A 27,102-nucleotide genomic window follows, 5' to 3' on the forward strand; every position below is an offset into this window, starting at 1 on the left:
TGTTTTATCCTTTCTTCTTGCCTTTTAAAATGGGTATTTATTAAGCACTTACTGATGGCAAGATCATGGCTAACTTTTGTGTAACAGGAGGAGGACAAGAACCTTTGTTTTTATTGGCTTGTTTGTGTATAAAGAAACTCTGGTAGGATTCAAAGGAAGCTACTATTAGAGGTTATTTGGAGATGGGTGAAAACTGGGAGATACGGAAGGTAGGTATGAGAGGGAGACTTTTCACTACATGCATCTTTATACCTTTTGGGTTTTCAACCCAGAACATATATTTCAATCAAAATTAAAATAAACTCAGAGTTCCCGTTGTGGCGCAGTGGTTAACGAATCCAACTAGGAACCATGAGGTTTCGAGTTCGATCCCTGGCCTTGCTCCGTGGGTTGAGGATCTGGTGTTGCTGTGAGCTGTGGTGTAGGTCGAAGACGCAACTTGGATACCGTGTTGCTGTGGCTCTGGTGTAGGCTGGCAGCTACAGCTCCGATTCAACCCCTAGCCTGGAAACCTCCGTATGCCGCAGGAGTGGCCCTAGGAAAGGCAAAAAGACAAAAATAAATAAATAAATAAATAAATAAATAAATAAAATAAAATAAACTCATGTCCAAGCATCCTTCCCAGCATGCCAAGGAAGCAGAACTGCCATAGCCTGCTCCACATTTGACTTGGTTCTCTCTCTGCAGCACCCTCCACCCCTGTGATCCGAGCCGAGGACTGTACTGTCTGTTGGAACACGGCCACCATCCGATGGCGGCCTGCCAACCTGGAGGCCACTGAGACCTACACTTTGGAGTACTGCAGACAACACTCGCCAGAGGGTGAGGGCCTCAGGTAAGGATCCTTCCCCATGGGGAGAGCCTGAGGTGCCAGGGACCCAGCTCAGGGCTCAGAAGAAGAAAATCTTCCTAAAATCCTGCCGAGATAATTAAGGTGTTGACTTGATTTGCAGCTCCATCACTATTCATCAATGAACTCAAAGTTTGTAATAAAACACAGGCTACAATGCAGAGTAATAACTCCCTTGTAAGAAAAATGTATGTGAATTTTAATAAGATAGAACATTCTTTGAGGCATATTTAACTTGAGTCATTAGACAGGATATATGCATATGTTATGTGCTTTTTAGTAGTTCCATCAAAATAGGTACCACCTAACTCGGGAAACTAAATAGTGAGCTTGTATATAATGTAAATTTGAATGTCTCTGTGATATATTGGTAATAAAAAGGAGCTAATTACATATATATTATCACACAGACATATCTGCCTCTTCAAGAGAATGAAGAATCTAGAGACTTTTCCAGGAAAAAAGAAATGTAGAGCTCTCTGACTAAAATTATGAAGCAAAAGTTTATCAATAAAGGGCTATGCACCACTGGGCATTGGGTAAATGTTAATTCATTTACTGAGGTGCTCTTTTCTTTTTTTTTTTTTTTTTTTTTTTTGTCTTTTGTCTTTTTGTTGTTGTTCTTGTTATTTCTTGGGCCGCTCCCGCGGCATATGGAGGTTCCCAGGCTAGGGGTTGAATCGGAGCTGTAGCCACTGGCCTATGCCAGAGCCACAGCAACGCGGGATCCGAGCCGCGTCTGCAACCTACACCACAGCTCATGGCAACGCCGGATCGTTAACCCACTGAGCAAGGGCAGGGACCGAACCCGCAACCTCATGGTTCCTAGTCGGATTCGTTAACCACTGCGCCACGACGGGAACTCCCTGAGGTGCTCTTTTCTTAACCTTCATGGCACTCAGCAACTTTGAGTTCTGTGATGAATATTCAGATAATTTTTATTAATATTCATATTTTGATAGAGACTTGTTCAAACAAAATTCACCAAGATAAACTATTTTGGCAGGATATGGAACTTGGAAATAATGGTATGAAATTAGAGCTTTTTAGGAAAATGAATTATTTAAGTTCTTAATTGTCTTCATGATCAATCAATAGCTATTTATTCAGTTATGATGCAAAGAGTCATACGACTGAGCAGTAATTATAGTTTCTTTCAAATATGTGAAGACAGTTTTCAGAAAATATTGATCAAAGGATGAATTAAATGATGAGTAGGGTATGTATGGGTGGGTTGCCGGCGTTTCAGCAGAAGTGAGAACATAGTAAATGTACAAGAAACATCATCTGTGTTAATGTGCCAATTGCTGGAAGGCAGTCTGCAATGATTAGCAAATAGCTGAGAGGTTAACTCAGAGAAAGACAGAGACAGACCCAAACGGGTACAGAGACAGAGAGACAGAGAGACAGAGAGAGAAAGTAAAGAGGCAGAGAGAGAGAGGAAGACAAAAAGACAAAGATGCAGAGAAAGAGAGAGAGATTATAACTGGCTTCCACTGAGCATTAACCATGTGCCAAGTCACTGTCCTGAATGCCTTATGCATATCGCCTTAATTAATCCTCACACGGACGCTAAGAGAAACCAGATGCTCAGAGAGGCTAGCAGCTAGTGAGTGGTGATCAGGACTCAAAGCTTGTTTTGGTTGGATTTCAAAGTCCAAGCTGCCAACCACTGTTTAATGTCACTTAGGGGAATCCTAGACCTTCTCTACAAAAACTCTTGATGCTAGGAGGGCATTTAATCAGGCGTGCCTGTGTTCCAGGGCAACCTCCCATCATTCTCCACCATCCGTGAGGAAAGCCCAGTTCCTTCTGAGGCCAGATCGGGCTGTTCAGGAGGGCTCTGGAATGACTCATCCTTGTGATAGCACCGGTCCCCGGCTGACATTTGCATAAATAATATCAGCACAGTCAGATTCTTAAATCAGCAGAAATCTGGAAACCCTGAGACCTCGTAGCCATTTCTCTATGTGATGTCATCCCATAAATGTGGCTACAGGGAGAAGGGAAAGCAGGGATGAAAGGGGAAATGGCATCACTGAGGGCCTTCAACATGCCAAGACATGTGCTAAATCTCATCTAATCCTCCCAGCAGTTCTAGGAGGGAGATCATGATCTCCATTAAATGAGTCTCAGGGTGGTGAAATAATTTGGCCAAGGTATTAAATGATGGAGTATGAATTTGGAGTCAGGATGCAAATTCAGGTTTGTCTTATTCTTTCCACTAGTTCTAAAACTTGTGTCATTACACAGTTTGAGTTAGCATGCCTTAACAACCTGACAACTGAGAATTCTTGTGTATCCTTGGTTTCCTTTGCCACATGAAAAACATAGACATAAAGAGAGAATGTGGTACCATGCAAAACCCCTTTGATTAATGTTTTTCCTTTCTCTGATCATGTGGGGGCCCTCAGAAAAGTCTATTTGATATCAACAATGAACAATACATTCCAAACAAAGTCTTCATCAAAGCCAGAGAATTCAATAACAGTTCTATTTCTAGTGGGGGAGGAAATGGCTATCCACCAATTTCATTAAGACAAAAGTTGAGTTTATTAAAACAAGACTTGTCATTAGTTTATTCCATTTGAGACTTTGCCATTGGGTTCATTTTATTTTTTCTTGCCAAAGGAGAACATCTGAGACACTGGATAAGAAGAAGTTTATAGTCATTATGGAATAATACAAGAATCCTTTGTTATTGAATGGATATGGTCCAGCAGATTTAGACGTGAAGGGACATTCCACAGGCAGAGCCTTGTTGATAGCTTGGAGCTGTGTTGGAGATGGAGCTTTTTTCCATTTAGGTACTAAAAGATCCCTCAGTGCCAGGAGGTAGAATAGTATGTTCAACCCACAGCCCAGGATGACTTTCCAGGCTCTTGATCCCTGCCAACTCTCACAAGAGATAATGTTTTGAAGGATGCAGAATTTTGTTGGCCACAGATCACTACCCTGTTCATCCAATAAGTCTACCAATGCTGCACCACATCATAGTCATCCCTCCCCAATACAAGAAATATCACCACCTTGTACCTTAGGTTGGCATCAATAGACTGAAATAATTCATCCTTAATTTTAGAGGCCCAGGGCTGCAAAACTCACTTGTATCTCTTTAGGTTCTCCAATTAAGAGTTGAGGAGGGAAGGAAAATTCTGCTTTTCTGAGGTGGGTAGGCATCTTAGGTCTTTTGACCATCTGGTTCTTATAACCAACTTTAAAACATTCCATACAATGGCTGATGGTTGAAAACAACAAAAGATTAACAATCTAACTAAAATGTATATTGCCCAAGTAGACAGCTAGTGAGACACTAGAATCAATAAAGAACCTCAAAGCTTGATCACCCCTAGCCAACAAAGGCAAACCATATTATTCACTTTGGTTTTCTGCATAGCAGTGCATAATTAAAGTTATTTTCTGTCTTGAAAAGAACAGCAAGCCAAGGGTGGTCTGATCCCACTCATTTGTTGGCTTCATGTAGGGATTATTATGTAAAGTTGCAGCTCCAGTGCCTTGGACAGTATCTGAACTATTGTAGCTACTCAGTACATATGTGTTACATGAATGGGTTCATTAGCAGTGAACACATAATACTGACATCAACCAAAAAAGTTAAGCCAGCTTTGAGGCTTTCCCTTCTCTTATTCAAAATGGAGAAAAAAAATGACAAAACAAAAAACAAAAACCTGTGCCAACAAAGTAAAGAAGAATGGTGAATGAGTTAATTTTAGTGCTTGGATGTTTAACTAGGAGATAGGACAAATCTAAGCTGTGGGTTAGAAACCTTTCTGTGGATCACTTATAGGGAAGCACACTTATAATCTTGTTTAGCCATTGGTTACTTAACCCTTAGATAAATTCTATATTCAATGCAAAAACTCTATGCTAAATCGAATGCAAAACTGAAACAAAACAAAACATAAAAAAGTCCCACAAAAACAAACAAACAAAAAACCCAGGTAAGGTCAGGAACCATATTAATGCCCCTGTTTATCAAAGGTCTTAACGAGTGAATGAGCAGATGGAGGATGACATTAGCCAGTCTTCTCTGGTCTTTGCCAAGTCATCTAACTGGCAGGAATCTCCAGCAAGGAGAGATGGAGAACGAAACAGAACTAAGAACTCAGTGAATTTACATCTCTATTTCACCCCAATCCCTGAAACGACAGACAGCCTTAAAAGTGCTGGTCTGGAGTAGGAACAGAAGTGGAAAGGAAATGAAAAGGGAGAAAAGATGAGTAATATGAAATTGCACACTTGCGTGCACCCATGCGTGCGTGCATAGACACACAGGACCTTGACTAAGAGTTAATTCTTTAGATTCGGGGCTCTAATTTTTGTTGCCAGATCAGAACCACATCCACCTTCAGACCTGCCTCCATTCTCCCAGTATGATGGCCTTGAGAAATGCCAATTTAAGACCAAAGGTTTTGGTTGAACTCTCAGAGGAGGTGTTTGAATGCAATGAGCCTACTGTGCTCCCACATTCCGTGACGTGGTGTCTGAAATAGCCGAGCCATCGCCTCCATTCCATCATCCTCACAGAAAGCACATTTGCATATTTTGGTGTGTGGGCGCCCCGTGGCTGCGTCCCAGCAGTCAGCCCCTGTTGGGCTTGAGGGTGGGCGGGAGTGACAATCCCCGGCTTGTGTGCGGGGCTGAGGGAGCTCCTACTCACCCTTTCCTGTTTTTCTTTGAATGCTCTCCTCAGGTTGGGTGGGCTCAAAACACTTTCAGAAATTTTCCACCACTCGCCTGTTTCCTCAGCTGTTCTGTCTCTCCTGTGTGGAGAGAAGTCAGCAGAACTGTGGGTGGAGGAGGGAAAGCTGAGAGAAATATAGTACAGGGATTAGCTGTGTGGGCTGTGCAGAAAGAAGCTGTGTACTGAATGACAAATCTGTGAGACTCAATACGCCACAAAAGTGGTTGGTAGTGAACTTCCTGCTCCTAGGGGCTGGCGGGGACTGTGGGCGGGAGACCCTCCAGGGCCACCCTCCCTGGGAGCATCCTCAGGGTGGGTTGGGCTCTGGGTGCTGGACCTGGAAGCTCATGTTCCTCCTGCTTCTAGCTTTTGGGGCCACACATGGTGGGGCAGGAATAGAATTGTCTGGGGGAGCTGGATATTCCCAGCTGGGGACACCTGCCACTTTGAATAGTAAGGACAGATGTGGTTGAATTTCCTAATGAACTTAGTGCCTGAGCAGGAGATGAAGAATCCCAACATTTTTTTTTTTCTTTTTAAAAAGTGTTTACTAAGCTTTCAGCTGGATAGATGACGGCTGACTACACTTGAAGGGCAAGTGATCTGACCTTCCCCACAACCTAGGTGTGAAGGAGGTCATTCTTGCCCTGTGCTTATTACTTTAAGGGGTGACAGGAGGCCCACTAACATGATTGGGCCAAAATTCATTGAGTAATTAGGGGCTAATAGACAATCTTTATATGTCTTGTTCTTGACCCAGGTTGTCATATTCTTCTAAAGGGAGCTCTGGAAATATAACCCCCCACCCCGGGGCACCCCCACCAGAATTCTTGGCATTCAGCTTTTCCTATGGAATTTTTCTTCCCAAATGAATCTCGTTTCACTTTGATCATTAAAAATCTTATACAACTCCTGGTTGTAGAGTAAAACCTCAGTCAATGGAAACCCAACCTGTTCCTTCACTTCTAACTTATGTTCTGTCAGTTTCCAAAAATATTCAAGTTGTTCACAATAAAAGACCCAGACATGACAGAACCACTAAAAGCAACCCCTCTGAGAGCAAGAGCCAGATAATGTAGGGGTACAGAGATTTTATCAAAAAAGCACAGGTTAAGAACAGAGCCTCAGTGGAACATAAAATTTAAATCTGAACTTCCTGGCAGCTAAGGTGCAAACAGGAGAGAGGGGGAGAGAGCAAGAGGAAGAAAGAAAGATTACATAACTCATCTTTTTTTTTTTTTTAAAAAAAGAAAGCACAACATTTCACTAAAAGAGACAATTATATTTCTTGACATTCAGTTCTAAGATGAATTTTTCATGTAGATCTTTATATAAGGGCTATTGAATAAGATAATAGTGATTGTCTTTAAGAGCAGTTTTACAAAAGATAGAAAAACTTTCCCTATGTAACCATTTTTAAAACTGGGATCTGAAAGCATAATGTTAAATTGCCATTCTATGCAGGCAGTTCTTTGGGACCTCAGGTGATTGTCCACTTCTGTGACCTTGGAGTGGCAAAGGAGATCTTAGAGAATCTAAAAGAATGAGTATTACAAGGCTCTTGAGATTCTCTCCTTGAAATGGTGTCATTCAGGTGTTGGAAGGTAACTATAGAGAAAACAAAAATCCAGGATCCTTCTGCTAGAATTTTTTCACTCTCTTTGATTTTGTGAGACTCAAATTATAGGAAAACCTAAGTTTCACGGTCAGTAGGCTTTAGCTTCATGTTACGTTTCTGTACTATTATGAACTAACAGTGATGCTTAGTTAACACTGGGTCTCAAAAATCCCCATTTATCAAACAAACAAACAAACAAAAAAGCCCCCAATTTTTATTAAGTTTTTTAAAAAACAAAAGCCAATATATAATTTTCTTCTTAGTTTTGATTTAACCACATTTTTTCATCTTAAAAAAGTTCCCTGTTTACAGTGAGTTCAGATTTTATTAATGGCTTCCAATAGCTGAAGCCAGTTAGTTAGTTGTTGTATTTAATGTTGCTTATGTTTTCATGGATTTTTCTTCTTTTTCCTGTTTCCCCTTTCCACCTCTTCTCACCCCACACTCTCTTATGATTATATTTTTCAAACCTAATTGATCGTTAAAAAACAACTGGATCCTGCTGTATAGGACTGTATATATCTAGTCACTTATGATGGTGCGTGATGGAGGATAAAAAGAATGTATACACGTATGTGTGACTGGGTCCCTTTGCTATACTGTAGAAAATTGACAGAACACTGTAAACCAACTATAATGGGAAAAATAAAAATTATTTTTTTAAAAAAAGGGATGCTCATTGGAGTTTAGATTCACAGGCCCCTCTTAAGAGGTTCTGATTCAAAGATCTTATGGTGCCCTAGCAGGTATGGGAAACACTGCTTTACTAGCTGGTCCCCTTAGGGTCCAGCAGTGTGCTCTGTTCACAGTTCATATTAATGGTGTTGATTCACTGGCTGAATATTGGCGCTGCCAACAGAAGAGCCCACGGTGTTTTTAAAAAACAATTCATACTTAGCCATCTGTTGTGCACTGCAGTGACAGCACCATCCGTAGGCTGCCTCCAGGAGTCATGGCACTGGATTCTTCCATATTGTTTGTACACATGCCACCCCGTTTTTCCTGGGAGAAAATATGCTTAGATTCAGGTATGAGACATGGCAGTGCAGAGGACAGCCACTTCTCGTGGCGACCAGCCCCTCAGCTTACCTTGAGCACATGTGCATCCTTGCTTCTAGTCAATGCTAATTGTTGATTATCAAATTCCTGGAAAAGCTACTTTACTAAGTTCAAACTAATGTGCATCTTTCCAACACATTCAACCACCTCGTGAACTTAGGATATAGCTCCAAAAGTAAATCGTTTACTTAATGGATAGATAATACATACAAACATATGGTACAAATTCAAAACATACCAAAAAGAACACACTGAAAATTAAGTCTCCTTTCTACTTATGCTTTGTCTGCTAGCTTCTCTTCCCCAGAGGCAGTTACTGTTACTTGATTTGTATTTATCTTCCTAGGTAGTCTGTGCATATATAGCATCTATATTTTTTCAACAAATGATTGCATGCTATATACACTTCTTCCACCTTTTCTCATTAAAAAATATTTCTTGGTATTTCATATCAATACATATGGAACTGCATCAATTTAAGAAAAGCAATTCCATTGTGTTCTAACAATATAATTAATTTATTTGACCAACTGAGGGGCACTTAAGGTGTTTCCATGCTTACAAAGAGTGCTGCAGAAAAAACCTCATGCATTTATTATTTCACACACGTGCAAGTATATCTGTAGGATAAATTCCTGCAAGTACCATGACTAGTTAAAAAGTATGTACATTTAAAAACAAATTGTTGGAGTATAATTGATTTACAGTGTTGTGTGGTTTCAGGTATACAGCAAAGTAGAGCAGCCATCCTATACATGTATCCATTTCCCTTCAGATTCTTTTCTCATATAGGTTATCATAGAACATCGAGTAGATTTTGAATTTTGATAAATATTACCAAACTGTCTCCATAGAGGCTGTAGCTATTTACACTCTATCCACCAGCATATATGAGTGCTTGGTTCTGCATACTCTTTCCTACATGAGATGTGATAAAACTTGATCTTTGATAGTTTGATAAGTAGAAAGTGGAATCTTATTATAGTTTAATTTTGCATTTCTATTAGGTTGAACATATTTCTATATGTTCAGAGCCATGTACTTCCTTTTCTATGAACTGTTCCTTTCCTTGACCTTTTTTGCCCTGTTAGATTGAAGTATTTTTTTCTTATTGATTTGTAGAAATTCTCTGTTTATTAAAGAACATTAACTCTTATCTATGATATGAGTTGCATTTTTTTGGTTGTTTTAGTGCCATGCATATTTTTTAATGTTAATTCTAGTTTACTTCTACTTTTGAAATGAAGTATGGAGTAGGAAATCCAATTTTTTTTTTCTGGAATGGCTGTGCAGCTGTACCAATAAGAAAACCCATCATTTCCCCTTCTGATTTGAAATGCTTCTATTATTATATACTCAAGAATCCATATTTGGCTCCATTTCTGACCTTTATAGCATGTTCCATTGTCCCATCTATTTATACCCCAGTACCATATTGTTTTTATTATTATAGATTTATAATTTTAGAATTCATGGTAAGTTAGGTTGCCCTTCATGACTTTTTTTTTTCTATTTGCTACTTTATTTTTCACCTACATCTTTAGAATCAAACTGTGTAGTCATCTCTACTCCCCTGCCCCTGGCAATTTAGTATTTTTAGAGATCCTGTTAAATTGACAGATTAATTTAGGGAGCATTGAAATTTTTATGATATTGTATTTTCCTATCCAAGAAGTGATATGCCTTTCCTTTCAGTCAAGTTTTTTTGTGTTTTCCTTCAGTACTCCTTTCAGAGATATTTTTCATATAAATCTTATACTCTTTTTTTATGTTTGCCACTATTCTAAATAAGACCTTTCTTTTGCTTTATCATCTATCTAGCTGTTATTTGCATATGAAGGATTTTGTTTTCTTAAATTAGTTTCACATCCAGCTAGCTTACTAAATTTGAGTTTTTCAGCTGATTTTCCTGAGTTTTGTAGATAGCAGTCATATTGTCTAAAAATGATAATAATTTTACCTCCTACCTCCCAATTTTTTTTAACTCATGTCTGTCTCTTGGATTATTAGGGAATGCTTTTCTTCTTTTCCCATTTACACAGTAAGTCCTTAATGGTTTTTTACTTCATCAAGATCTTTTTCACTTCCCACGTAAAATAATGCTTGTCTTGTTGTCCATGGTGAGTTGTGACAAACTTTTCAATCATTCCTTGCACAAAGTAACGAATTCACATGGTGGTCCTTCAGACCTCTGAGGAGACAATGGGTCTCCTTTAAGTCAGGTTTCTCTACCTGACAGCATTTGAGTTTAACACATGTCCTTTTTCCTACCAATGAGCAAGCTGAGACTCCTTTGAAGACCTGCTTGGGTGCAGAGCTCCTCTGTGATCAAACCCCACAGCATCTTAGGCTCCACCAGCAAGCAGTTAATTTGCTCTTGTATCAGGGTTTCTGGATGCTTCCTTGCCCTTACATTGCTGGAATCTCTGCCTGTAAAAGCCTTCCTTTTCTGCTGCACCTAAAGTCCTTGAGGGAAGATCCCACAGTTAGGACCCAACATGAGACTCATATTTTTTATTGCCTTTGGAATTTTATTATTGGCTCTAGACTTCTAACATAGATTACTCACTGTTATTTTGTTGTTGTTGTTGTCATCATCGTTGTTGTTTTGCTTTTTTAGGGCCACACCCTCAGCATATGAAAGTTCCCAGGCTAGGGGTCATATCAGAGCTACAGCTGCCAGCCTACACCACAGACACAGCAACTCAGTATCTGACCGCATCTGTGACCTAAACCACAGTTGACAAGAAAGCTGGATCCTTGACCCATTGAGTGAGGCCAGCGATTGAACCTATGTCCTCAGGGGTACTAGGCTGATTTGTTTCCACTGTGCTGCAATGGGATATCCAGACTACCCATGTTATTGATATGGCTAAAATCTTCTCTTACCTAAGCACCAACAACTTGCTGTGGTTCCACTTGTTCTCTAATCACTTACTCCAGTTTGGATATTCTGTGAATTTGAATTCAATTACAAACTATGCAAAGCTCATTTTAACTCGTGTGTCAGTTGCAGTAATGAAAAGGTTTTGGTTTTGAAATTAAAAATATGATCTATGAAGAGTGCCGCATTTTAGTTTTCAAATTCCAAAAGTTTTGAAGTTTTCATTTGGCTAAAAAGCAGGGACAGCTCATGTGAAGACTTGTGATATTTAAGTGAGGTCAGCCAGAATAAATAGACATGGAAACGACCTGTTTGTTAACTGAACTTTGTTTTTGGTGCTTGAGCATAAGATAGAAACTATAACAATAAAACCCTGCCACCTTTCATATTACTTTCATTTTCACGCCTGGTGCTTTTATAGATTCAGTGAAGGCCTTGTGCATACAGGTCTGTATGACCTGTTCTCACACTGAAAGCAGATTTGATTCCAAGTATTGGCTTCTGTACCATGTAAACTTTTATTCTTTAAATGAGTAATAAGGCATAACATGCAGCTGACTGTGTAGATGGAATTTTCTCTTTGACAGAACTCATAAAATTTAAGAGCAAACATTTACCACTTACCCCCAAAACCGCATCCTTGGCATTTTATAACTGCATTATTACAAGGAAGCCCATATGTTCTATCCCTTTTCTAGAGACAAAATTTCCTCACCTATCCTTGCCCCTTCCCCCTTAGGCAGAGACAGGGCCTAGGCACATGATTAGTGATCAAAAATATTTATTTAATGGAGTGGATGTAGTCTGAAATTCAGTTCAGACCTGAGTGTGTTTAGTGACACAATAAGCTTGTTATAATCAATATACATTGAAAACATCTCTTCAGTCATCAATTCAGAAAAGATCGGCAATACGTCTACCCCAGAATAATAATCAAGATATTGGCGGGACTTCCGGTTGCGGTGCAACAGAAACAAAGCCGACTGGTATCCATCAGGCTGTAGGTTCGATCCCTGGCCTCGCTCAGTGGGTCAAGGATCCAGTGATACCAAGAGCTGTGGTATAGGTCACAGATGTGGCTGGATTCCCATGTGGCTGTGGCGTAGGCAGGCAGCTATATCTCCAATTTGACCCCTAGCCTGGAAACTTCTACCTGCTGAAGGTGCAGCCCTAAAAAAAACAAAAACAGAAAGAAAGAAAAAAGAAAAGAAAAAGATAGTTGGCAATTGCATTCTCAATCACAGGACCTGGGTTTTTACTGCTTAATCAAAGCATAGTTGGTTGTCGGTGGACATGTGGCTCAATTTCATCACCAATTCTCTATGCATCTAAAGATAGTACTTTCTGAGGGCCTGGTCAGGTGGTAGGTTCTGAAATAACAACCAATAAGGTTTAGAGAGTTTGTACTGACCTTTTCCAGATAGGGCACTGAATAGCAAATACACAAATAGACCTGGGCTGCTCCCCTGTTCCCAACCCATCCCCCCTTCTGCAGAACACATGGTGAGCTTTTGTGCTTTCAGACGCCTCATTGGTGGGGGGAGGGATTGGTACTCTGACCGGCTTTTTATGCTTTTGAAAACATCTATATTCATTTGTTTCCTGGGTCAATGATACTTTTTACTTTTCCTGGTTCTCCATGATACTCTTTAAGGCAGATACTGAGAATGAAATAAGTCAACAAAAACAGAAATACCCTGAAAAAAAAAATCTGAGAATGAATTGTGGCTACTCTTTGATTCTAATGCTTTTGAGTATATTCATTAATAACAAAACTAACTCAAAGAAAATAACAAATAAAGCAAACAAACAGCTTAAAACAACCCAAAAAACCCTCTCCCTCAGAAGGAACTTGAGGGCTATTGCAGCCTTGTTGTCAATGACCAGGATCCAGTGCATATCTCCCAGGAACAGGATTCTGATTCTTTAGCACTCAGATTAGGACTTCTTTTATTAGCAAGGAGCCGAATGCGCCAAAGCCTCTGCAAATGAAGGCTAAAAGAAAGAGCCCTTGTGTCCTGTATTTGTATAAATGCTCTGGGACATGATATCCAGCAGATTAAAGAGAATGGAAAAGAGGCACAGAACTATTCCAGCTCATTGGCAAGTCCAGAGAACTCTGTTTGCAAATCCAGCAAGTCCACATGTGCTTAAATGGTTAGGCTGTTAACAGTGTACTTGCCAAGCCTGCTGCCACCTAGAAGCCATGACCAGTGCTTTTCTTTTAATGTATGCTTGTTTTTATTTTGTTTTTTTTAAGGCCCTACCCGGGGCATATGGAAGTTCCCAGGCTAGGGGGTCTAATCAGAGCTATAGCTGCCAGCCTACGCCACAGCCACAGCAACACAGGATCAGAGCTTCGTCTTTGACCTACACCAGAGCTCACAGCATTGCTGGATCCTTAACCCACTGAGCGAGGCCAGGGATTGAACCCAAGTCCTCACGGAGCTAGTTAGGTTCATTAACCATTGAGTCACGAAGGGAATTCCTTCTTTTAATGTAAATTGGAGATTTAGGAACAGCAACTTTGGGGATTTTATTTGGCAATTAGAATTCTCTTTTCTTGCCAGGATTAAGCTTGCTTTAAAGACCATTATTGTCTTTAGAAGTCTTTGGTTTCTATAACTGCTGGCTTTGGCCTGATGGCCATGTGCAAAATCATAACTCACCTTAAGTTTTCCATTCTTCAGGATCTGTTAATGAGCTAATTAATGTGTTTTGCATTATAGATTGGCTCAACCCCATCTTAATATAGAAGTGCCCTCTCCGCCAAAAATTGATTAAGAAAATAATATGTGCTTGGAGACTCATTAACCAAAAAACTAGTATGTTTCCTGAAGTTCTGAACGGTCTGGCTCTATTCCAAAAAACATTCTGGAAGGCACAATATTAGATAAAAGTTGGCAAAGGTAGAAGTGAGCTGATCATCTTAGGGGACAATGGACATTGTATAGAATCTGCCTTTCTAACTCTATGGTCATAGAAAGGGAAAAATAAATTATTTGATCTTCATTTGCTCCAGGACTGAAATATGATGAGTTGCTTAGCATGTAGCATTACATTTAAAATTATTAATTTCCCTTCATCTTTTAGATCTTTTTCTGGAATTAAAGGACTCCAGCTGAAAGTTAACCTCCAACCCAATGACAATTACTTTTTCTACGTGAGAGCCATCAATGCATTCGGGACAAGTGAACAGAGTGAAGCTGCCCTCATTTCCACCAGAGGTACTTTCTCCTTTGCACACAGGGAAGAATTTCCAAGCATTCTCCCTCCTTCCCTTTCACCACCCAGAGAAGACATCCTGGGGGGTAATTTCTTTAAGCCCCTAACCTGCTGACAGTGCTAGGTTTTTGGCATGAGGACCCAAGATGAGCCAAAGGTTGAGATGTTTCTTTTCTTCTCTTGTATTTTCTTTTCTTTTTTTCCCTTTTCTGGCTGTCCCGTGGCATATGGAGTTCCAGGCCAGGGATCAGATCTGAGCTGCTGTTGTAACCACAGCTGCAACAATGCTGGATCCTTAACCCACTGTGCCGGGCCAGGGATCCAACCTGTGTCTCTAAGATGACGCCAATCTCATTGCACTATACCAGGAACTCCAAGATATTTCTTTAATTTTTCTGGCTTAAGAGGTTCTCAACCTTGGCTTGCCATGAGCAATCAGCCAAGGAGCTTAAAAAATACTGGTGCAGTTGGGGGTAGGGGCATGGCCACTCCTGGAGATCCTGATCTAATTTACCTGGATATGGGCTCTACCATGTGTTATTAATCTCCCCAGATGATACTGGTTTGGCTCACAACGTGCTGTAAGTTGTGGGTATGTTTGGAGTGTGTGTTGGAAGAAGAGTAGGATGGGGATTTTCTTATGACACTGTGAACTCCATGAACAAGCTTCCAGTCTTATTCTTCTGCTTATTTTCCACACCTACCCCATGGTTTGGGCTAATTAGTGTTTGTTAAATGAATGAATGAATAAACAAATGAGTAATTCAAGAAAGTGATGAAACCGTTGGATGGCATTTTGGGGAAAATACCCTGATGGTGCCAGCAAGAAATGCTTGGGTGTTCTCAATTATTGTGAACAGACATGCGGAGTGGAAAGGTGATCATTTTATGATCTTAGACCCCAAGATGGCACAGTAAATGATCTGCTTAACCAGTAAAAACTTGTGCATGTGCCTTTCATGGGATGTGGCGAGGCCAAGCCTGATGTGTATGAAGAGAAGACATGGGGCTGCCTGTCCACATGTGTCTTCTCTGCAGTCCCAGTACGGTGCATGCTCCTTCCACTGTTAGGACCACTCCTGCAGGTTACAGCAGCACACTGTCAAACGTGAACATGCACATGGAAATACAGACTGTGATTCAGGAGGTCTGGGGCAGACCTGAGAGTTTACATTTCTAAGTAGTTTCTGGGTGAGGTAGTTGCTGCTGGTGCAGGGAGCATATGTGGCATAACAGAGTGAGCACTGGTACAGAGGCCCACAGTGAGGCCAGGTGACCAGCCGAGGAGTTCACTTATCACGGATGAAATGTTGCTGTGGATCTAAAAACACGGAGCAGGGGGTTTTGATGTCAGAGGCCAGGGAGAGTAAATTCTGCAATGTGGGGCTTGGTCCGGGATGGCCCTCGGTATTGTGGTAACATTAGTGTCCTATTTTCCTAACTGCACTAGGAACCAGATTTCTCTTATTGAGAGAAACGGCTCATCCTGCTCTGCAGATTTCCTCAAGTGGGACAGTGATTAGCTTCGCTGAGAGGAGACGCCTGACAGAGTAAGTAGAAAGCAGGAGAAGCCTCGGCAGTATCTTCTGCGTGCGTCACCTCAGGGCGGCCTCACCTGAGCACAGCCTTGGTTTAGTGCACTTGCCTAGATGGGTGGAATCGAGCACAAATGGGTACAGTTCAGTGATGGTTCATCACTAGGGGGAAAGTGACAGATAGTTCATAACTTGGAGTAAGTGTCAGTATTTTTATTGGAAATATAAGCACAGATGCTTTTGTTTAATACATTGGCTGTTTTAAGGCATTATCTCTGGTTCAATGAAAAAAGAGCCTGGGTTAATTCTTCCATCATCATCATCATCATCATTATCTGTCTTTTTGCCTTTTCTAGGGCCACACCCGCGGCATATGGATGCTCCCAGGCTAGGGGTCTAATCTGAGCTGTGGCCGCTGGCCTACACCACCGCCACAGCAAGGCAGGATCAGAGCCACGTCTGCAACCTACACCACAGCTCATAGCAACACCGGATCCTTAACCCACTGAGCAAGGCCAGGGATCGAACCCACAATCTCATGGTTCCTAGTTGGATTTGTTAACCACTGAGCCATGACAGGAACTCCTCTTCCATTATTTTTAATAGCAGACCGGATTGTATATCTAGCCCCTGGAAAAGGAATAGAGAGAATGACATTCTGTTGTGCTTCTGGGTCTGGCCACGTGCAGGACTTTGAGGATCTTGCCCCCTCCTCCCCCAATAGCTCCCACAAAAAGGAAGCATCAGGGTAAAGAAGAGCCAGAAGCCAAGGGCATGGTGGGAAACCGCCTTGCAACTTGCCTGCAATCCCCTGTGGTTATCTTGAGGGTCACAGTGGTCAAATGGGAGAAAGGACATGAAAGACTTTTGAAAACTGGAACCGTGTGAAACACATGCTGCTGCTGCCCTGGGGCAGGCTGCCAGGGAGCTCTCAGTACAGCCCTGAGTCCACCAGTGGTGATGCGGGCCGTTTTCCTCTCAGGCTGCTAGTCACCTGTCTATGGCTCGGCTCAGCTATTAGCTGCTCCTGGAAATGGCCAAGCCAGCGCTAGGCCCTGGAGCCCTTTGACCTTGTCTGCAAAAATGTATGAGCACTTGTGGAGTCCTTTGTCATCTGCTTCATCTCGACTAGTCCTCAGGTAGCAGCCCTGTCTTCCGCATCTGTGAATCCGCAGAATCCAGCCTGGGGCCCAGAACACCAGAGATGCTAACCATGTACAAATGAGTGAATTCAGGGGAAAAAAAAAAAAAAAAAAAAAAAAAAAAAGATCTAAGACGTAGATCTGCCTTGTGGAGTTCTCAAAAAGTCAGAGAGAAAAGAGGTAGACTGGAGGTTGGTCAGAGTTCATCGATAATAACTGATGAAAACCGTAATGTACTTTATTGGATTTTGTTTATTTATTATTAACCTGAAAAGGAGCTAATAAATATCAGGTGGCCGGGCTTTGCTCCAGAGAGCCAGGGCCCATCAGTAGCCCCCTCACGGAAATGAGGTTGTTGGGTAAAGACACGAGAAAGTGAAATACATTCCCTTGCATTCATCATTTTCTCATCTGTTAAAGGGGAGAGGGAGAGGGTGCTGACTGCCTATTAATGCTGCTTAAATTAAAAACGCTTCCTTGCTGCCTCAGCCATTTCAAAGCAAAATTGAGCGATTCAGGCACACAAGGTCACCCATCAGCAGTAAGTGCTTTGGTTCCCTTCACCCTTTCTGTTCTAAAAATAGCTGAGGTGAGACCAAAAGTGACCTCTGACCACCTCTCAGGCATACCTGCTACCATCTAAAGCGGCCAGGGTCCCAGAGGCTGTTGACCGCAAGCTCCTGCAGAGCATGCGCAGCAGACCCAGTTAATCCCTGCTCTGGCCTCCCCAACCGCCTGCTGTTCAGGAGCAGCACTTCATTTGGTTTCTGTGCCCAGGAAGGTCAGCAGACCCTGGAAGTCATGGTTAAAGCTTTTGGAGACTCCTTCCCCCACCCCCACCCCCTCCCCCCCACAAATTTTAGAAGAAAACTTTGCAAGTCCTGTTCGCTTGGAGCTCCCTACCTGCCTCCCTCTGTTTTCTTATTCTCTCAAAAGGAAGCCAAGATTGTGCCCTTTCTTTTTATCCTGCCATTATTCGAATTATTTCTGAATTCTCTGCTCCTCCAAGAAAAGCAATGTGCAATCTGTGCATCTTGTGCGTGGCAGTAGAAATAGGTCAAATGCATAGGGAGGCTTTGGTGATCAGGTCAAGGTCAGGGGTCCAAGGAACCATGAATGTCTTTTAGCCGAATTCCAGCGGTTTCCAAAGATAGAAATCTGCTGAAACTGTGTGTGCATTTGTGGATGTTGATGTTTATGAAATAAAGGCTGGCAATTCCTGATCACCTTTGCCTGCAGAATCCCATCAGTGCTGGGTGAGGAGCTGCCTGCTTGCGGCCGGCATTACTGGGAAACCACCGTCACAGATTGCCCAGCTTACCGACTTGGCATCTGCTCCAGCTCGGCCGTGCAGGCCGGCACCCTGGGACAGGGGGAGAGCTCGTGGTACATGCACTGCTCTGAGCCACAGAGGTAAGCCGCAGCCTGGACCCTCCCCACTTAATCCGAGTGTCATGCATTCATGTCTAGGCAGAGGGCTCTGAGGGGCCTAATACATAGCCTCTCCCTTCCCTGCTCAAATTCTGAGTCAACTGAGAAAGAAAACAAGAGTTCAAGTATATGGAGACTCAACTCTTACTCTAATTACTGAGGAAGCTAGGTTTTTTGGGTTTTGTTTTCAATTTTTTAAATTATGATTGATTTACAATGTTCTGTCAATTTCTGCTGTACAGCAAAGTGACCCAGATATATTCTTTTTCTCACATGTTCCTGGAGGATAATGTGGAAGCCAGTTTTACAGAATGTAGTTCATACGTGAGAACAAGAATGTTTCTTATATCAATTCCTATTAATAGACAGACTTGTACCCACCCAGAGCCTTGGCCAGGCCAGCTTCCCCATCCCGCGGGGCAGAGTGGGTTCCCGAAGGATGTGTGTCTCCTCAGGAAGCTCATAGTGAAGAATTAGGAAAGTGGCCAAGTCTTCATTTGAAGCTCATCCCAGGATGGGGAGAGACTACAAGAGTAAGGCTGAAAGGGCTCTGTCCAGGGAGAAAGAGTCAGCAGGACTGAGGAAGAAGGGGATGCCCAACACTCCCCCCTCCACCACCACCGTTGGTCTATATCAGGGGTTGGCAAACTACAGCCCAGAAGTCAAATATGACCTGCGGCCTTTTTCGTAAATAAAGTTTTATTGAAACACCGTCAAGCTCCTTTGTTTACATGTTGCCCGTGACTGCTTTTGTGCTACAGTGGCAGAGTTGACTACTCACACCAAAGACTGAGTGGCCTCCAAAGTCTAAGATATTTATTGTCTGGCCCTTTATAGGCAAGGTTTGTTAACCTCGAGTCTGTATGACGAGTATGGTTTAATTGGTTGATGTGAAAGCTGTTAACTTGTGTTTAGTCTCAGAGATGTAAGGCAGGCATGTTATGAACTGAATATAACTGATGGCCTAATAAAAGAGCACAGGACTGGAGCCAGGAACTTGATTTTAGTCCTGGTTCCATCCTTGAGTAGCCTCCTCTTGGCTACTCACCAGAAGTGAGTTAATCCTATGAGCATATCTGATGTGCCTCATCTGTCTTGTCAGGGGACAGTGATGCCTGGTCTGCTACCTTTCGGGGTTGTGAGAGTCCCACAAAGTCAGGTGCAAGGAAGAGCTTTGAAATTGTAAAGGACCAAACAAATGGGAGGCATTATTCAAATGCAATGCTTAAAAAGGAAGCCGTACTTAACAAGTTCCCATAAAAAGGCCCACAGATTGGGATTTTGCATATATCCGGCTGCACATTTCTCCCTGCATCCTTCTTGGCAGTTTGGTTCTCTGACATGGTTCCTGCGGACACCATCTCCAAGAGCTATTTAAAGTCATGGCATCATCAAGTCAGAGCAAGTATGATTAATAGATACTCAGCACAGTGCCATGCTTAAGGTCCCAGCCTCTGCCCAGCACGGAAAAAAATCATTCAAACCCACAGTTTGTAATCAGTAGACTTAGAGCTGGAATGAGGTGTCTCTGTTTAACATTACAGTTGATTCACAGTGTTTTGTCAGTGTCTGCAGTACAGCATAGTGACCCAGTCATCCACATACATTCTTTTTCTTCTATTGTCTTCCATCATGTTCTATCCCCAGAGACTGGATGTGGTTCCCTGTGCTAGACAGTATGACCTCATTGCTTAACTAGGTATTGATTTCATGACAATTGCCTTAAACACTTGAATCCTTCAGAACCAAAACCAGACGAGTCTCCAATAACAAAGTTCCAGATTCTAGAGAACAGAACTGTGGATTTTGTTCAACAAGTTCCACAACTTTGGTCTTCAGCTCTTCCAGGCCCAGGGTAGGTTTTGTGGATTCTGGGAGGAGGCGTGTGCCTGCCTCTGTAGTCATGGCACAGAGAAGTCAGGTCTTAAGGGCCTCATTTCATGGTTCAGACAGAACACCCTGGTCTTTAGGTCACTGAGACAACTGCAGGAGCAGACCCTCTGGTGTTTTTCCATTTTTCTGGCTTCGTGATTTAAACCAAGTGGTATTACTCTTGATTCTACTTGCAATGCATGCGAGCTCTAAGGTGTCACCGTGGGAAAGGCCAAAAGAGACCATCGAAGGAGAAAGAATCATTTCTTCCTGCCTGTTCCTAACTTACTCCTCCAAGTTCGGGGCTTCACTTCCTCTGCCACTTCGCCCACAGCTTCCATGCCTGTGCTTTTCTTCCAGTCTCCGCCCACACCAAGCCCTTCTGTGTCACAACTGGCAAATATTTCTAAAACATCATTTGCATCACGTCCCTTCCTTTGCTGCTGAAAAATCTAAAAATGTCTACACTGGTGTTGGCACTCCAGTGGGACCACGGCGGGGGGCGGGGGGGGGGTGTGCCAGGAAGAATGTGGCCAGGCCAGGGGATGAGAAGCCCCAAGGGGACGGACACCAAGGTTGAATGGAGTCTGGACTCATTCTGGGCCAGCAGTGAGACTCCAAGGGGGTGGGCTCCCCCAGGTAGGGGCTCTCACCCAGGTAGTTCCAGGGGCATGCAGGTGTCAAGAATCAGGCTTCTGGATGACCCTTGTTTGAGCAGGGACCAGCAGTCCCAAGGAGGGACAGGCACAAACTGGGCAGGGAGGCAGACACCAGGCAGAGAGGCCTGGTCTTGGGCCAGAGGGCAGGGTGGAGAAGAAGGTGCTATGCGCAGTAGGAGATGGTGCAGAAGCAGGGCAGGGTGAATTCCAGGGCCTGCGGAACCGATGGATCCAAGGCTTCAAAGGCTTCAAGGAATGTCTTTCCCTTCGTTACCTCTATGGTAGCGAATCACTCAGGGACTGACCGAGGCTGGGCCTGTGGGCACCAGGGGCCTTCGGGTACGGTAGGGCAATGGCTTATCTGGGTGTTCAGAACCCTCTAGACAAGTTCTGTGATAGGAAAATGATGCCATGTGTGACATGTGGTTACATAAGACTGACAAACTGAATTTTGGACTTGCAGTGGCCACATGCAGCTAGTGGCTGCTCTAAAGGACAGGGCAAGTCTAGAGCCTAGCCCCTGACTCACCTCTCCTTGTGACATCCTCAGAGTCATTCACATGCCCCCTTTTAACCTGCCAAGTCGGTGGTAACTTCCTCCACAATATACAGGTTTGTTTTTTTTGTTTGTTTGTTTTGTTTTTTTTTTTTTTTTTTTTTTTTGCCATTTCTTGGGCCGCTCCCACGGCATATGGAGGTTCCCAGGCTAGGGGTTGAATTGGAGCTGTAGCCGCCAGCCTACACCAGAGCTACAGCAACGTGGGATCCGAGATTCTTCTGCGACCTACACCATAGCTCACGGCAGCGCTGGATCCTTAACCCACTGAGCAAGGGCAGGGATCAAACCCGAAACCTCATGGTTCCTAGTCGGATTCGTCAACCACTGAGCCATGACGGGAACTCCCACAATATACAGGTTTATTCGGCCACCTTATCGTTGCTTCTGCTGCCCCCGCTCCTTGGATCACCTTCTCCCTTTCCTCCATCTGTCCAGTCCCGACTGTTCTTCTTTGGCTGAGTGCGAGCCATCTGCTCCCCAAGCCTTCTGTCAGAGCCCCAGCCCACACCGCCGCTCCCCATCATTGCCACGGGCAGCCTCCGCGGGCTCTACAGGTGCTCCAAATTCATGATGTTCTGCCCTATTTCACATTAGCAAGGCATCCAAAGGGTTCTTCATCCCTGTGGAAGTCTGACCTTCCGTCCCCGTGAACCTCGACCCTTTCCTGTGAGCTTCATTCTGCAGGGAAGGTGCCAACTTGCCATTCCCTAAATATTCCTGCACTCAAGCTTCTGGGCCTTTAGGACAGACATCAGAGGTCTTTAAGGCCCTTGTCCTTCTCTCACCCCCACCAGAGTCACCCCGGTTCAAGAGCCCCAGGCTGCCCAGTGTTGCTCCCATCCTCAGACCTATCTCATCCACAACTCTGCCCCTCATCCCTTCTCTCTCTTCCATCTCTCATTTCTTCTCTTCTCCTGCTTTCAGGGCCCCACCCTCTGTTTCTAAACTTGCCAGGAGAAGCCTCCCACCTTGTGTTACTTTTTTGCGCAGAGCCATTTGGTTTCCTCTGTTGAGCCAGTTCTCCTTGCCAGCCTGGTCTTGAACCTTTTGTTTCGCAACCAGACCAGGCTCATTGAATGTGTTTAGGGAACACCTTACCAGTCTGTGCCCTGAGCTGGAGTCTCAGCCCCAGCCCATGTTTAAATCACCATCACCTTCCTTCCTGCTCATGAGAGTGTAGGTTTCCTGGGGGCAAGAACGGCAGGCTTGGGTCCCTTGTAGCCTCTGGAGGTGCAGGGGCCCAGTGAGGTGCAGGACACACAGATATGCCCAAGGAATACTTGCTGAAGTTGTTTGAATTGAAGAAAGAAATCAAAGATGATCCCCCTTGGCGGTAAGACTGCAGAAAACACTGAGAAGATGAAAAGGAAAGTTGGTTTGGGACAAGGATGTACATACCAAGGATGACGCTGGGCAAAAATAATGAACTGTTTCTTAAGCTTCCTCAAGGCCCTTATGTAAGTTTCTTACAAATTTTTTAAATGGTAAAATTAATACATTTTATGGAAGGCAAGCCTGCGGGACTTTTAAAAATACATGGCAGCCTCAAAGGAGTCTTATTCAAAAGAATGACACACCATGAATGCGGTAGTTAAAACATGTGGGCAGCTGGGAAAGAATTAAAACGCTGAGAAAAAATCACAAGGGAGGCATATGTTGGTTATTCTGGGACTGCCTCCTGGTGCAGAAGGAGCGAAATTATTAAAAATGTTCATCTGTTGGAAAGAGCTACGCACCTTAGCATCTAGGAAGGGATCTGGTTCAAGTATTTGGGACACGTCATTGCACCTCGGTATTGTGAATTGAAGTGAATAACTGAAAAATTGGTTATCTCCAAGTGATTTTTTTTCCCCGAGTGATTTTATCAGGGTCCCTCAAGATTCCCGAAGTTTTCAATTCCTGTTCCGTTCCATTCCAGATACACATTTTTCTACAGTGGCATTGTGAGCGATGTCCATGTGACGGAGCATCCCGCCAGAGTGGGCATCCTGCTGGACTACACCACCCAGAGGCTCCTGTTTCTAAACGCCGAGACTGGACAGTTGCTCTTCATCATTAGGCACCGGTTCAATGAGGGGGTCCACCCTGCCTTTGCCCTGGAGAAACCCGGAAAGTGTACTTTGCACCTGGGGATCGAGCCCCCGGATTCTGCAAGGCACAAGTGATCTTGGCTTTCAAAGTTTGCCAGAGCAATCATTCAAATTGGGGTGGGGGACTCTCTCTTGTTCTTTCCTGTGGGCGCTAAACATTATTCAAAAACCTCTTCTGCACATGTGCGCTAATGACAGCTCCACGCACAGTGATCAGCACGCGAGCAAAGCCACTGGAAAAAAAAAAAAAAAAAAACCTTGACTTTCTAGAGCAGCGTGTGAGTAGAGAGGATGAAAAAGACAACCTCCACCCTTCGGGGTGTCTGTTTGAGTTCTTCCCTGAGTTAGAAGAAGTTATACCTGACTTGGGAACCAAAATAGAGAAATGGCCTCCCACCCGTTTCATTGGTAAAAGAAATCCTCAGATGGCCAGTGAAGGGAAGGCTGTATGAGTAAGACTTACTTCTCTGACAAGAAACACGGACTTTTTCCACAAGAACAATGTCACCTCACTTCATGAAAGGATGCTGGATCCTGATCAGTAGAGAAAGTGTTTTAACCCCTCTCAGTTGATAAGGAACTCTTTTGTAATCATATATACGAGAGAACACAAATTTCTTTCCCCTGAAATTGTAAATGTAGAAAGGTGCTCGATATTAGGAATGTCCATTTTGTTAAATAAATGGTTAGCGTCTATAAAACAAAACATGGCATGTGATCTTATTACATGTGCCTTGCAAGCCTGGCATGGCCGGACAGGATAAACTGCGGATAAATAACCATCATCCCGGTGGGTTATGCTTCTGCTCTTTTTCATGTGAGAATTTTACACATATATGTTTTAAAATCTAAACATATTCAGCCTATAGTTGCAGACAGCTACCAGAAACTGAGAATCTCTTTTTGCTAAAAATAAAATGGTTGGTCATTTTTAGATATTATGCTGAAATCTCTCAAAACCTTCCTAAAATATGTGTGCACAGTTGATAAATCCAGAATGCATATTGAGATGATTGCTCTTGTTCTCTGCAATATAAATACTTTGATCATCTTTATAGATTTTTTTTTAACATTATGCGTTCAGTCGGGTTCTTCTTTCCTTTTTTGGCCCCACCTGTGGCACATGGAGGTTTTTGAGCCAGGGACTGAACCCACACCACAGCACTGACAATGCCGGATCCTTAACCCACTGAGCCACAGAGGAACAGCTAGTTGTTTTCTTACATCAAGAAATAATGTCCTAGGAGTTCCCGTGTGGCTCAGTGGTTAACGAATCCGACTAGGAACCATGAGGTTGCGGGTTTCGATCCCTGGCCTTGCTCAGTGGGTTAAGGATCCGGCATTGCTGTGAGCTGTGGCGTAGGTCGCAGATGCAGCTTGGATCCTGCGTTGCTGTGGCTGTGGTGTAGGCTGGTAGCAACAGCTCCAATTAGACCCCTAGCCTGGGAACCTTCATATGCTGCAGGTGCGGCCCTAGAAAATACAAAAAAAAAAAAAAGAAAGAAAGAAAGAAATAATTTCCTACTTTTAGAATAGATCCTAAAGTCCATTGTTTAATAGAAATTTCAAACTGGATCTGTAACTGCATTGACAGAGCCTCTTTAAAGCCATCACCACCTTACTTTGAAATTAGAGCAGCTGCTGGCAAGAAAGCTACTTAGTGAAACAGGAATAACCTGATGCTTTGAGGGAACCCTTGTCTTTTGTTTTTTCAAGTCTTTTTTTTTTTTTTTTTTTTTTGTCTTTTTGTTGTTGTTGTTATTGTTGCTATTTCTTGGGCCGCTCCCGCGGCATATGGAGGTTCCCAGGCTAGGGGTTGAATCAGAGCTGTAGCCACCGGCCTACACCAGAGCCACAGCAATGCGGGATCCGAGCCGCGTCTGCAACCTACACCACAGCTCACGGCAACGCCGGATCGTTAACTCACTGAGCAAGGGCAGGGACGGAACCGCAACCTCATGGTTCCTAGTCGGATTCGTTAACCACTGCGCCACGACGGGAACTCCTGTTTTTTCAAGTCTTAAAAGTGTTACTAGGTTCTGACTGATCAGCGACCCATAAGTCACTATGGCTTTTTTTTTTTTTTTTTTTTTTTTTTGGTGAGAATGTAGTATAATTAAAAGCAATAGCAACAGTAGCAGCAACCACATGAATTTTGAAATTTGCCTCCATTTGAGTTCTTCCAGAAGTAGACCTCGAGCAAAAGGTTTACTGCGGGTTGTTGTCACAGGAGGTGATTCCAGGAAGCCTACGTGAGGAAGTGGGAAAAGTGAGACAGGAGGGGGAAAGGGCCAATAAGGACATGTTTTACGGGTGGGTTATTATGCCATGAACACCTGGAGCTCCATCGTACTGGGGGCACCCCTGGAAACCACTCAGAACATGCCAGGGGCTGATGTGTACATGCTCCTGCCCAAGATTGAGCATTGCCCAGGGGTGCAATTAAATTCCTTTTCCCTAGCTTTCCAGGCTGTGTTCCTTGCAAGCTCCTGTGGTCACTAGAAAACCCTCAAAGGACATGAGAAAGGTGCCTGACCCAGGTGACTGCAGGCTGACAACCCTCTGACACGGCTGCTGGTGCACCCAGGTGAGCTGGGCAGGTGGGACCAGACCTGGCAGCGTCCAGCAGCGAGTCAGACGTGACTCTGGTATTAAGGAGGAAGCCACACAGTAATGGGAAGAACGAGGTTCAAATCCTGAAGCAGCCCTTCTAGGTCCTGACTCTGGGCAAGTCAGGTGCTTTAGTGATGTCTTTTTTCTCAGGATGATTGTAAGCATCAGATTAAATAATGAGAAAGGGCACAGGATTGGAATGTGACTATCCTGACAAGAGACACCAGAGACATCCGTGGCCAACCCTCCACCCCACCCCTGGTGAGGGGCCTGCCTGTCTCTGACTCTGGAACAAGCGGATGGGAAAGGTAGGGCTGGGGGGCCAAGAGATCAGGCGTTCCCTTCCTTTGCCTGTGGACCGAACAGAGAGTTCCTCGTTGGTTCCTAGCAGATTCTTCCAGTGCGGACAAGGAGAGCGAAGTTGGTGCTGTTTCCCCGTCATCCTCCTCCTTGGCCCTTCTTCTCTGACTTCCATTCCTTTCTTCTCACAGATCCTCAGAGAAAGGAAAGAAAGTCAGCAAATTTGAGTCAAAATGAATTCTCTGGAAATCTGTCAGTGGTGTTCATCAGGTTAAGAACATGCATAGCTCATGCGTTACCTCTTTTAATCCCCATCAGAACATTGCTCCATACAAGTTGCCGTTTTAGAGGTGAGGAAACCCATCTCGGAGCCGTTAAACAACTTGTACACAATTACAGCAGGCAGGTGGCAGAGCATGGATTTAGATCCTGAGCTAAGAGAATAAAATGATTATACTTTGTTTCATTTTTGATCACAGACCACTCTTTCTACATATATGGGATGTGTGGAAATTACATGTGTAATTACATACACACATGAACATACACACATGCGCACA

The 27,102-nt window shown here is 43.4% G+C and overlaps 1 protein-coding gene across 2 annotated transcripts in view; it reads left to right on the forward strand.

Annotated features, from left to right (window-relative positions):
• Positions 1-23,886, forward strand: part of CMYA5 (cardiomyopathy associated 5) — a 115,233-nt gene extending 91,347 nt beyond the window's left edge. Inside the window, exons 9-13 of one of the 2 annotated variants that reach the window (XM_021077698.1) lie at positions 688-835; positions 14,210-14,343; positions 15,792-15,891; positions 18,258-18,431; positions 23,458-23,886. In XM_021077698.1, the coding sequence (XP_020933357.1) occupies positions 688-835; positions 14,210-14,343; positions 15,792-15,891; positions 18,258-18,431; positions 23,458-23,704 (803 nt within the window). In that variant the 3' untranslated portion in view covers positions 23,705-23,886. 2 annotated transcript variants of the gene reach the window in all.

This window comes from Sus scrofa, chromosome 2, assembly GCF_000003025.6.
Source record: "Sus scrofa isolate TJ Tabasco breed Duroc chromosome 2, Sscrofa11.1, whole genome shotgun sequence".
Classification (NCBI taxonomy): Eukaryota; Metazoa; Chordata; class Mammalia; order Artiodactyla; family Suidae; genus Sus; species Sus scrofa.